The sequence below is a fragment of the Eptesicus fuscus genome, chromosome 19, assembly GCF_027574615.1.
Source record: "Eptesicus fuscus isolate TK198812 chromosome 19, DD_ASM_mEF_20220401, whole genome shotgun sequence".
Lineage (NCBI taxonomy): Eukaryota > Metazoa > Chordata > Mammalia > Chiroptera > Vespertilionidae > Eptesicus > Eptesicus fuscus.
This window is the reverse complement of record NC_072491.1, coordinates 8,816,770-8,829,309: the sequence shown is the minus strand read 5'-3', so window position 1 is coordinate 8,829,309 and position 12,540 is coordinate 8,816,770. Positions and strand designations below refer to the sequence as shown.

The window sequence follows — 12,540 nt, the reverse complement described above, 5'->3', positions numbered from 1 at the left end:
ATCATGTGGTATTTATCTTTCACTGACTGGCTTATTTCACTTAGCACAATGCTCTTCAGTTCCATCCATGCTGTTGCAAATGGTAAGAATTTCTTCTTTTTTACAGCAGCATAGTGTTCCATTGTGTAGATGTACCATAGTTTCTAATCCACTCATCTGCTGATGGGCACTTAGGTTGTTTCCAAATCTTAGCAATTGTAAATTGTGCTGCTATGAACATAGGGGCACCTTTCTGTTTTCTTGGGATATATTCCTAGAAGTGGTATTACTTGGTCAAATGGCAGTTCCATTTTTAATTTTTTTGACGCTGAAAAAAGAGCTAGAGGAAGACATGAACAAATGGAAGAATATACCATGTTCTTGGATTGGTAGAATTAACATCATTAAAATGTTCATACTACCCAAAGCAATCTATAAATTCAACGCAACCCCCATTAAAATACCAATGACATATTTCAAAGACCTAGGACAAATTCTCCAAAAATTCATCTGGAATAAAAAATAAAAAAAAGACCCCAAATAGCTGCAGCAATCTTGAGAAAGAAGAACAATGTTGGAGGAATCACAATACCAGATATCAAGCTATATTACAAAGCCACTGTTCTCAAAACTGCCTGGTACTGGCACAAGAACAGACATATAGACCAGTAGAACAGAACAGAGAACCCAGAAATTGACACAAGCCATTATGCTCAATTAATATTTGACAAAGGAGGCAAGAGCATACAATGGAGTCAAGACGTCTCTTCAACAAATTGTGTTCGGAAAACTGGACAGATACTTGCAAAAAAAAAATGAAACTAGGCCACCAACTTATACCATACACGAAAATAAACTCAAAATGGATAAAGGACTTAAATGTAAGATGGGAAATGATAAAAATCTTAGAAGAAGCCATAGGTAGCAAAATAGCAGACATTTGTTGTAGCAATATCTTCAATACAGCTCCTAGGACAATGGAAACTAAGGAGAAAATAAACAAATGGGACTACATCAAAATAAAAAGCTTTTGCACAGCAAAAGAAATCATCAACAAAACAACAAGAAAGCCCACTGCATGGGAGAACATATTTGCCAATGATATTTCTGATAAGGGCTTAATCTCCAACATTTACAGGGAACTCATACAACTTAACAAAAGGAAGATAAACAATCCAATAAAAAAATGGGCTAAGGACCTAAACAGACACTTTTCGAAAGAGGACATATAGAAGGCCAAGAGACATATGAAAAGATGCTCAAAGTCACTAATCATCTGAGAGATGCAAATCAAAACGACAATGAGGTACCATCTCACACCTGTCAGAATGGCTATCGTAAACAAATCAACAAACGACAAGTGCTGGGGAGGATGAGGAGAAAAAGGAACCCTCTTGCACTGCTGGTGGGAATGCAGACTGGTGCAGCCACTGTGGAAGACAGTATGGCGTTTCCTCAAAAAATTAAAAAAAAATGAAGCAATCTCATGCTTGGAGCCACAGAAAGCTGGGCATTGAGAAAGGAAACACCTGCAGGCAATGTTTAAGGTTGTGTCTAAGCAAACTTGGGTGGCAGAATGAATTTTCATTTGGCAAACACGGTTAGAAGTATTAATTCACGGAGTCCCATAACTCTCAAAAGTAGGTACTATTATTATTCCTGCCTTATGGATAGACAGACATGAGTCTGTGGAGGAGCCAGGATCCACACCAGCCAGCCTAAAGCCGGGGTTCATGCTCTCAACAATCGCATCATTGTGCAGGAGCTTTGTCTGCAAATAAAGCATGGAACCCTGGGCACCGCACTGGAGAGCAATGCCTTCCATTTCTCATTGGAGGCCCTTCTGGGAGGGATAAGACTAAATGTAAATGACAAAATAAAGGATAAGGGCATTGCTGCTTTTACTTTTTAGATTCAATCAAGACACCCCAACAGGTGGCCTGTCTGAGCATCTGACTAAAATAAGGCATTTATTTTATTTTTATTTGCTTTTCTATCATTCAGATGATATGCATTTGGAAGATTAAAAATACTAAAAGGAAAGTCAGTTCAAGGTGAGCTGATATACTTTGAGTGGCCAGATGATGATGATCTCTGAACGCATAATAATCTGGCCACTCAGTGTATATTCTATATAATAAAAGGCTAATATGCAAATTGTCCCCTTGACCAGGAGTTCGACCAGCAGGCAGGCCAGCCAACTGCTCATGTCCCCTGCCCCTGGCCAGGCTGGCCAGACCCCACCCATGCATGAATTCATGCACCGGGCCTCTAATATATATATAGATATACACTGAGTGGCCAGATTATTATGTGTTCAGAGATCATAATAATCTGGTCACTCAGTGTATATTATCCAGTTCTTAACCTATTTACAAGCAGATATTTGTTAGTGTATGTATGCTCCAGTTGTTGGTGCATCGAATACAGGAGGCAACCAATTGATGTTTCTGACATGGATGTCTCTCTGTCTCTCTCTCTCTGAAAAATCAATAAAAACATATCCTTGGGTGAGGATTAAAAAACAAAATAAAACAATCCTTTTGTCAACAAGTAAATATTCATTACTCTGTATCAGAATACATCTTTAAATCTCAAGTTAGTTTCCTTTAACACTTTATGTTTAATCTGAAATCTATTCTCTTATAGATGGGACACATCAATAGGATATCCATGTTGGACAATCACAAATGTTAGACTTTAACAAGCATCTGCTGAGGGCTTACTATAGGCAAGGCATAGTGTGAAGAGCTGTAAGAAGTTAAGAAATAATTTTTGAAGTCAGGCCTTTGCCTTGGAGGGTCTTATTTCCTCGTCGAGGCAATAACACAGACGTGTAGATACACATGAAAAGTAAGATGTGGGCAGGAGGGGCTCTGAGAAGATACTTCTGGCTGGAAATCAGGGATGAGTTCGTGAAGGAAGTGGGATTTCCGTTCCAGCGCCACGAAGACAGACACCGTGCTCTTATTTTGGGACCCTACTTCTTAGCATAGGATCTGGAGCATTATCGGAGCTTGTTATAACAGTTCAATGCTTTTCAAATACACGAATACTTTGGAGCTGATGATAAGATATGAGAAGTAGAAGTAGAGGTGAGGACGGATCCTCTCAATCGAACTTCATGGAGCAAATATTAATTGTCCACTGACTCTGGGTGGGGCCTGGTGTTGGGTGGGGAGAACAGCGAGTGCCAAAGCAGGGGCAGAGGAAAACTCAGGGCGCAAAGTCCATCTGGGTGTAGGGCTCCCTGGGTGTGGGAAGGGAGTGGGAGATAAGGCTGGAGTGAGTGGAGACCAGCATTGGGAAAATCTTGTACGGAGGAGTTTGAAGAAAAAGATCTCCAAATGTGTTATTATTGTCTATATTTTTACTTTCCTTTTTAATATATATATTCAATATATATTAAATCAATATAATCAATATATATATTGATTTCAGAGAGAAAGGGAGAGGGAGAGAGAGATAGAAACATCAGCGATGAGAGAGAATCATTGATCGGCTACCTCCTGCACGCCCCCCACTCTGGGGATCAAGCCTGCAACCCGGGCATGTGCCCTGACCCAGAATTGAACCGTGACCTCCTGGTTCATAGGTCGATGCTCAACCACTGAGCCACACCAGCTGGGCTATATTTTTACTTTCTTAAGCAAATATTGGTGACCGCTGATCATGTTCATTTTGCTAATATAAAAAACACCCACCTAATTAGACTTAAGAATAGCAACTTATTTTTTTTACATCTATTTTATAATCCAATATGCTAGAACCTGGGATCATTATTCGTTTCTATGTGTTTTCAAACCACAAAAGCAGTCCAAAGCAGTAGAGATATATCACTTTTGTGTTTAACAAAACGAGCCAATTCTACAATGATGTTTGGACACATCAACCAAATTAATTCTGAGGCAAAAGCTAATTTTGCAACATTCAAAGAATTTGTTCAGTAGGGTTTTAGTCTAGGCTCTTCCTTAAAATAGCTGTAGAATCTTGGGGCAAGGTACTTAATTTATATAGCATGTATACATTTTATATCTCCACCTCTCTGTGACTATATCTACTTCCCTGCAGCTATCACGCGATATAGAGTACAGTAGAAAGAATCAAAGAGGTTTTGGACTTTGAGATCTGACAGATCTGGTTGTAAGCCTGGCAGGATCACTTCATTAGGCGAATTGCTTAACTTTGAACCTCAATTTCTTTATATACGTACTAGAGGCCTGTTGCTCGAAGATTCGTGCAATAGGCCTTCCTTCCCCTGGCTGCCAGCACCGGTTTTCCTCCGGCACCCGGGACGCAGGCCTTCACTCTGGCTGCCGCCTTCCGTCTTCGCTCTGGCTGGAGCACTGCTCCTATAGCTCCCTCTGCCCCCAGCCCTCCCCCTCATAGCAGGCGTCCTGCCCGGCCGCTCCACGCCTGCATGCATGCTGCCCAGAGGCCCGGAGTGGCTGGGGGGCGGGGCTGCTGACATCTTTGTTGGGTTAATTTGCATACTCACTCCCGATTGGCTGGTGGGTGTTGTGAAGTGATGGTCAATTTGCATGTTTCTCTTTTATTAGTGTAGATACATATATAATATATGAAGAATAACAATTCCTACCTAATGTTGCCTATGAGAAACTCCTAGAGCACACATTTATTACTGAGTAATTGCTATGCATTTTCCATTTGAGGAAACTGAGGCACAGGGATATCAAGTTGAATATCCATGGCCACACAACTAACAACAGGGAGAGCTGGGTTCAGTTCAAGCTGTCTGATTGAGTCCGTCTTCTGTACCACTGTTATTCTGTTTATAAAGGACCCTCTAGTTTTCTCAAAAATTTAAAATGGAACAGCCTTTGAGCTAGGAATTCCACTTCTGGGAATATACCCTAAGAATCCTGAAACATCTATCAGAAAGAATATATGCACCGCTATGTTCATAGCAGCATTATTTACAACAAGAGGCTGGATGCACGAAATTCATGCAAGGGGCTCGGCCCTCGCAGCCCTGGCTGCCTCGTGGACCCGTGGACCCGCCCACTGGTCATTCTGGAAGGTTGTTCCACTGTCCAGTCTAATTAGCATTTTAGCTCTTTATTATATAGGATAGCCAAGGTCTGGAAATAGCCCACCAGTAGATGCGTAGATAAAAAAGACTGTGGTATGTTTACATAGTGAAATACTCGGCAGCTGTAAAAAAGAAGGAACTCTTACCCTTTGTGACAACATGGATGGAACTGGAGAATATTATGTTAAGCCAGTCAGAGAAAGACAAGTACCAGATGATCTCACTAATATGTGGAATCCAATGAACAAAATAAACTGATGAACAAAATGGGACCAGTAGCATGGACACATGGAACAGACTGGTGGGCGCCACTGGGGTGACTGGATGAGGAAATTGAAGGGATTAGCTAAAGAACATATATGCATACACCATGGAAATAGAAAATAGTATGGTGAAGGCCAAAAGAGGGGAAGCAGAGGGAAGTCTGCAATAATGTCAACATTAAAAAAAATGTTTTTTAATCCTCACCGGGGGAGTGAGGATATTTTTTTCATTTTTTTTTAAAAGAGAGAGTGGAAGGGAGGGAGAGGGGGAGAGAGAAAGATAGAAGGGAAACATAGATATGATGTGACAGAGACACATAGATTGGTTCCCTCCCACACACACCCCGACCGGAGGCGGGAACTGGAACTGCAACCCAGGTACCTGCCCTTGACCTGAAATTGAACCTGTGACCTTCTGGCGTGCAGGCCCATACCCTAACCATTGAGCCACTCTGGCCAGGGCAACATAAAAAAAAAAAAAGTTAAAAATGCTGCCTCATGACCCAGCAAAAAAATATCTACCACATAGATGAGCTTAATAAATGCTTTCTTTAACTCTCAGGGCATTTGGGAGGCTAAAACGGGGCAGTACTTCTACCTTTTAAAAGTCCCATTATAAGCTATCCAAATGTAAGGCATTTAAAAATTTCAGGGCCTAAATTTTTAAAGTGGTTTGGAATTTTAATAGCCATTTTTCTATGCTGAGTATATTAGTGGGATGTTCAATGTATAAAAACTTAAAGTTATACAGAAAAGATTAAGTGAACCAAGAAAATCTACAATACCTAAAGATAATAAAGTGATTGAAATATTAGTAAAATGAGTGCATTTAAAAAAAATTTATTTCAACAGACTGGTAGCTAATCACTTTGACCTCTGGTTTATTCACAGGAGATTGAATAAAAGAAAACCATGCTGGCCCACCAACTGCACTGCTTGTGTCTCCTCACACTTTATTTGGTAAGAAAAGAGCATGCTCTTTCTTTATTTACCAAAATATTTCCTGCCATCCTTCTATTGCATACCAGAGGAACAATCGTTATCACTTTTTTTAAAAAAAGAGTCTACCAAAATTAAATCTCATACCAAGGACACAGTTTTCCCCAAGGTGGTATTTTTGATGAAATGGCTACAAGTCGTGTGTCTGTACTTTCTCTTCAGCTCTTAAAAGCCAATCGCACTTGGGTAAGCTTTAAAACAAATCTATCTGCTCAGGTTTAGGCCACCATGTACAGCTGAAAGTACACTGATACAGGTCTTAGTGTAAGTCCCTTAATCGTGACATTTTTTTTTTTTTTTTTACTTTGACCATGAAAAATAACCACTAAAACACACAGAAAAGCATTTTATTTACTTCCAGCCCTGCTCTGCTCAGTATTTTTCTTCCCATATCTATTTTGGGGTTTTCTAGTTAAATTTGTCTTTAGCCATATGTTGAGCTAAACCTATTGACTGACAGGCTAGAGGCTGGAGCTGGATGGAACCTGAAGGAATACAACCCTTGACCTGATTTCACTCACCCGGCTCACAAATGTCTTACACCTGCCCATATTTTGTGTCATGAAGCTAGATTATGGGGAAGCCTCTGCTTTCTCTTTAGAAGGAAGCTTCTAGATGGTCTCACCTTAAATCTTGGTTCCTTTTTTCTGTGACTCAAAAATAACATGTCAAATTTCAAGACCCAGAGAGTTGCCTAGAGCCCACACAGTTCAAAATATTCACAGAGTGGTACAGAACTAAACTTTTGAAACTGCCATAGCCTTCCGCCCAGCGTTGGAGGATGGGGGAGCAGATAACCTGCAGTTCATCCTCAAAGACCTGGCCACTCAGTGTATATCCTATATAATAAAAGGCTAATATGCAAATTGTCCCCTCGACCAGGAGTTTGACCAGCAGGCAGGCTGGCCAACCGCCCATGTCCCCTCCCCCTGGCCAGGCTGGCCGGACCCCACCCATGCACGAATTCATGCACCGGGCCTCTAATATATATATATATATCTGCACTGAGTGGCCAGATTATTATGTGTTCAGAGATCATAATAATCTGGCCACTCAGTGTATATTATCAGAGGGTTGTGGTGAAGTCAGAGCTAGGTTCAAACTTGGCTCTGTGGCTTACCGGTGATAGGAACATGAGTGAGTGACTTGTGTTGAACCTCAGTTTTCTGCCCTGTGAAATGGGTCTGATGAGAGGACTTGCCTTATAGAATGCTGTGGCAATTCACTGCGATAATGCCTTTTTAAAGCCCTCAGATCAGTGGCTGGCACAGTCTAAGTGCTCAATAAGTGTTAGCGGTGATCATTACTACAGCATTTTAAATATTCAGTGTCTGCACTCATCTGGACGCTGACCTCCACGAGGAAGAGACTGTGTTTTAGTCGTCTTTGCAGCTGCAGCACAAAGCACAGTGCCAGGAACCAGGTAAACATTAAATTCACAATCATGGGCTTATATTAGGAAACAACACTAGATCGAAGAGAGAGAGAAGATTCTATCCCAATAATTTGATGTTCACAGGCTCTTCTGCTTTTTGTCTAAGAAGAGGACATACATTTTTTTTCCTGGATAAAAGTTAAAAATAGCATTTTCTTCTCTAGAATTTCACTCCGGTGGGATTTCTACCTAGAGTGGGAAATACTGCCTGAGCACGGCTGACGGCAGGAGCCTTGCTCAGGAGGCAGCTGCAGGCACAGCTGTGTCTGGTGGATGGAGGAAATTGCTGCCTGTGCGGTGGGATTTCAGGGTCACTGGGGTGGAGCCCCTGCTCTCTCCTGCCTCCACTCACCTTTACTGCCAGGCCCCTTTGCAATGAGGAGCGGAAGTTTCGTGGGAGCGTCTTGCCTTTAGCATCAGGCTTCTTCAGCAGAGATAGTAGTGTAAAATGGTTGCCAGTCATATATCCTATGCTGCCCACGGCTCTCTTGTTATTTTCTGAGAACTGGTTTTCATAAGGGGGTCAGGAGCACTGCATGAGCATGTTGCAAGGGCACTGAAGCGAGAGTGCGTGAGTAACCCAGGGTTTGGGGAAGGGTGCTGAGTAGGGAGGAAGGCAGGGAAATCAAGCAGAGCCTACCTCTGTTAGAGTTTTGCTTGGGACTCTGTTTCTTCCAGAAGGAAGAAGAGTTTGGCATTGATACTGTGTAATCCATGCAGAGAACTCTTGCTGGAAAGTGCAAGGAGGGTGGCTACGGGGCAGGTAGATCTGCCAATTGCACGCGTCCTTTGATGGCCTGGAAGGCAGTGCAGCAACATGGAGCAGAGATGGGGCTTGGTGGTCCAACAGGACTGACTCTAGCCCACTGTAGCAGCATCAGTGTCTCTGCTGTGGGAATTCTCTGGAGATGGTTTCCTGACTGGTGTTGTTGAGGACCAGAAGAAATGATGTGTGTGCAGGGTCCGGTCCCATGGCTGCCACCCAAGAAACGGTCAGTTTTTCTTTTTTTTCATTTTTTTTTTTAAATTTCTTTATTGATTTCAGAGAGGAAGGGAGAGGGAGAGAGAGATAGAAACATCAATGATGAGAGAGAATCATTGATCGGCTGCCTCCTGCACGCCCCCTACTGGGGATCGAGCCCGCAACCCAGGCATGTGCCCTTGGCTGGAATCGAACCTGGAACCCTTCAGTCCCCAGGCCGACACTCTATCCACTGAGCCAAACCGGCTAGGGCCAGTCAGTTTTTCTTAAAGTTACAGTTCAAATTCAGACCAAATTGGACTAAAATTTACCATGTTACTATATGCCAAGCAAGCATTGTATTAAACACATCTGCATACTCTTTTTCCCCTTATACATTCCATTGTCCCTGGGGACACTGTGAACTCTGTAGGGGCTGCAACTCTTGCATGAATTTCCTTATAAGCTAACTAGAGGCTCGGTGCATGAAATCCATGCATGGGTGGGGTCCCTAGGCCTGGCCAGCAATCAGGGCCTATCAGGGCCATCTCACCCAGTCCCAATTGGGGCCAGGACAGCCAGGGCCTGTCGGCTGCTGGCTGCCGGCCAGGGCCTGCTGGCCAGGGGGAGGGACCACGGGAGGTTGGCTGGCCATGGGAGGTTGGCTGTGGGAGCGCACAGACCACCAGGGGCAGCTCCTGCGTTGAGCATCTGCCCTCTGGTGGTCAGTGCGTGTCATAGTGACTGGTCGACCGGTTGTTCCTGTTGCTTAGGCCTTTATATATACAGATGGAAGGGAAGGGAGGTGTTGGAAGAAGCTGGTGTAAAACCATCTAGCATGTAGAAGGCAGAGGGGCATTGTGGGAAGGTCCCGAGCGTTTGTTCACGTAGATCCGCATGTATGTGCTGTGTCAACACTTACTCTGAGGAAGCAGCCTCACTTCTCTCAGCTTCATCTGTAAAATGGGCGTGAACAGTCTCCCTGGAGGGCCACGGCGTGAAGGGTTAGAGGAGAAAAGCAAGGCAAGGCTCATAGCAGTCCATCTTGGCATGGCAAACCCTCAACACATTTTAGACCTCTTTCTGCCCATTGTGACTAGCTTTCACACGGCCTCGAGTCAGGTTAAAAGGTGTTACGTTTCCTATGTCAGTCCTGGAATTAGCAAGAGATCTGTTCATAATAGATGGTGACGCTAACTTTTCTTTTTTTAACAGACAACTGGATATGGCCTGGAGGGGAAGTTCAGTGGACCCCTGAAGCCCATGACGTTCTCTATTTTCGAAGGCCAAGAACCGAGTCAGATCATATTCCAGGTAACGACTACTTTCGATCGCTGTCGTCTGGACTCCTCATGCTCTCTCAGTAGACTTTTATTCTTCCGTGCAGCAGGAAATAAAATAGAGGCTCGGCAGCTCTCCTTATCACGAGGGATTTCAGAAGCTGAGTTAAACAGAGAGATGGTGGCCTGACATCCTCATTTGGGCTTCCTCGATTGTGTCTGGGGCGAGTTCTACCATCTGGGACCAGAGATCTTGGTGCCTGTAGGCTGCCCACCCCCCCCCCCCCCGCAACCCTCCCCGCTAAAGGTGGGAAGAGTTCTGGAAGTGGGATGGCCATCTGACCATCAGGCTGGCTGTTCAGTGCGCTCCCTACTTGAAGCGTTTGAAAGGGTGGGTTCTCTGGAGTATGCGTCTGGCCAAAGGCCTGCTTTTCCTCACCACCACCTCTGAGCCCCGCGGGGCCCTTGCCTGTGGTTGACCAAGGCACCCTGGGAGGCAGTCCTGTCCTTTAGGCAGGTAACCGAGAAAAGCAGTGGATTAAGGGGTGGCCTGCAGGTGGGAGTGAGAGGCTTTAGCTATAAAGGGCTCTGAAATAATCCTGGAAATGTAATGGAGGAGAAAAACATGCTACTGCACTTACCGGAAATCCCCCGGGAAGCCTACTCGGCCTCAACGTGGTTGGGGATGCTTTGATAAGCCTCTGGGGGGTGCCCATGACCCCAATCCCCCGTAACTGGGAGGTTGCTAAGCTGCCTCCTAAGGCAGGTGCATTCCATGGATTGTTGGACAGGTCTGCCCACAGAGGAGAGGCTGAGAGCTGCCGCCTGCCCCCTCTCATTTGGTATCAGTGCAGATTTGTGCAGAGTGCCTAGAGCATGGCTGGCAGGGTGCCCATGTGTCTCTGCCCGCCCTGGTGTGCAGGGTGTTATAGAGGTCTTGACCTATCCAGTTGGGGAAGTCAGGCAGGGAGGGAGGAGCGAATGCTTTGGGAGCTAACGCTGCTAGGAATTCACTTGGAGAGGAAGGGGAGTGGGCACGTCCCAGTAAAGGCCCAGCATGGACACCCGCCCTGGGCTGGGAGCGGGCAGAAGGCCAGTGCGATGAAAGCAGAGAGCAAGGAGAAGAAGTGGGAGAGGGGGCTGCAGAGACAGCCAGGGCCCTGACTCCTAAGGCTCTTAGGTTTTCTCCCAAAATAAATTGGCCTGAATCAAGTCTCCATTCAGGAAAGACTGCTCTGTACAAACTAGAGGGAGGAAATGAGGATATGGGGCAACGGCTGGGGCTTACACATGAGATCATCTCGTTTACTGACTTTCTCTGCCTTGCCTGGGGCCCTGGGTTGTAGATTCTCTCACATTTTTCATTCCTTTCATTTATGGATTTACTAGAGGACCGTTGCACGAAGATTCGTGCAATAGGCCTTCCTTCCCCTGGCTGCTGGCACTGGTTTTCCTCCGGCACCTGGGACCCAGGCCTTTGCTCTGGCCCCTGCCTTCCATCTTCGCTCTGGCCAGAGCCTTCAGTCGTCTCCACGCCCCCCCCCCCCGCCCTTCCCCTCATAGCAGGTGCCTGTGTATGCAAATTAACTTGCCATCTTTGTTGGGTTAATTTGCATACCCACCCTGATTGGCTGGTGGGCATCATGGAGGTATGGTCAATTTGCATATTTCTCTTTTATTAGTGTAGATGCTTCATAAGCAGGTCAGAACTTTGTGGACTAGGCATACAATCATTTTCTGTAATGAACCATTTACGAAGTGCCTTCTGTATAGAGGAACTAGGCTGGGTATGGGGTACAAGATGACTCCCAAACCATCCTGCTCCCAGGGAACTCATGGGGTAGGAGAAGAAACCTAACAAGCATGCAAACACATGCAAGGAAGGGTTCTGATTAAAGTCTGGTGGGATGCAGGGGGGACAAAGGGCAGGTAAAGGAAGGGAGACCAGGTTTCTTTTTCTTTTCTTTTTTTATAATATATTTTTATTGATTTCAGAGAGGAAGGGAGAGGAAGAGAGAGATAGAAACATCAATGATGAGAGAGAATTATTGATTGGCTGCCTCCTGAACACCCCCTACTGGGGATCGAGCCTGCAACCAGGCATATGCCTTTGACTGGAATCAAACCCGGGACCCTTCAGTTTGCAGGCTGACGCTTTACCCACTGAGCCACACCAGCTAGGGAAGAGGAGGGGGAGGGGGAGGAGGGGAGGAGGAGGAAGAGGAGGTGGAGAAGGAGGAGGAGGAGGAGGAGGAGGAGGAAAAAACCCAAACATCTACAAACTTTTTTCACAAGCTTAGTACTCTCATAGACTTCCAGGTCATAAGACAGTATGATACAAATCTGAGAAAGTCTTCTTTTTTTCTTTGTATTGATACATAGCTCACATGCCATAAAAACCACCCTTTTCAAATGTACTATTCAATGCTTTTTAAAATATCACAAAGATGTCCAACCACTATCGCTATCTAACTCCAGGACATTTCATCAACTGTAGAAAAAACATGAGCAGTAACTCCTCATTCTCTTCTCTTCTCAGCTCCTGGCAAACACCAATCTACTTTGGGTCT

At 44.8% G+C, this 12,540-nt stretch overlaps 1 protein-coding gene across 1 annotated transcript in view; it reads left to right on the top strand.

The window, feature by feature from the left end:
• CDH17 (cadherin 17) overlaps nt 1–12,540 on the top strand; it is a 75,363-nt gene that overhangs the window by 22,631 nt on the left and 40,192 nt on the right. The window contains exons 2-3 of the mRNA XM_054708357.1: nt 6,187–6,255; nt 9,906–10,004. Coding sequence (XP_054564332.1) covers nt 6,208–6,255; nt 9,906–10,004 — 147 coding nt within the window. The 5' untranslated portion in view covers nt 6,187–6,207. The remainder of the gene's footprint in view (nt 1–6,186; nt 6,256–9,905; nt 10,005–12,540) is intronic.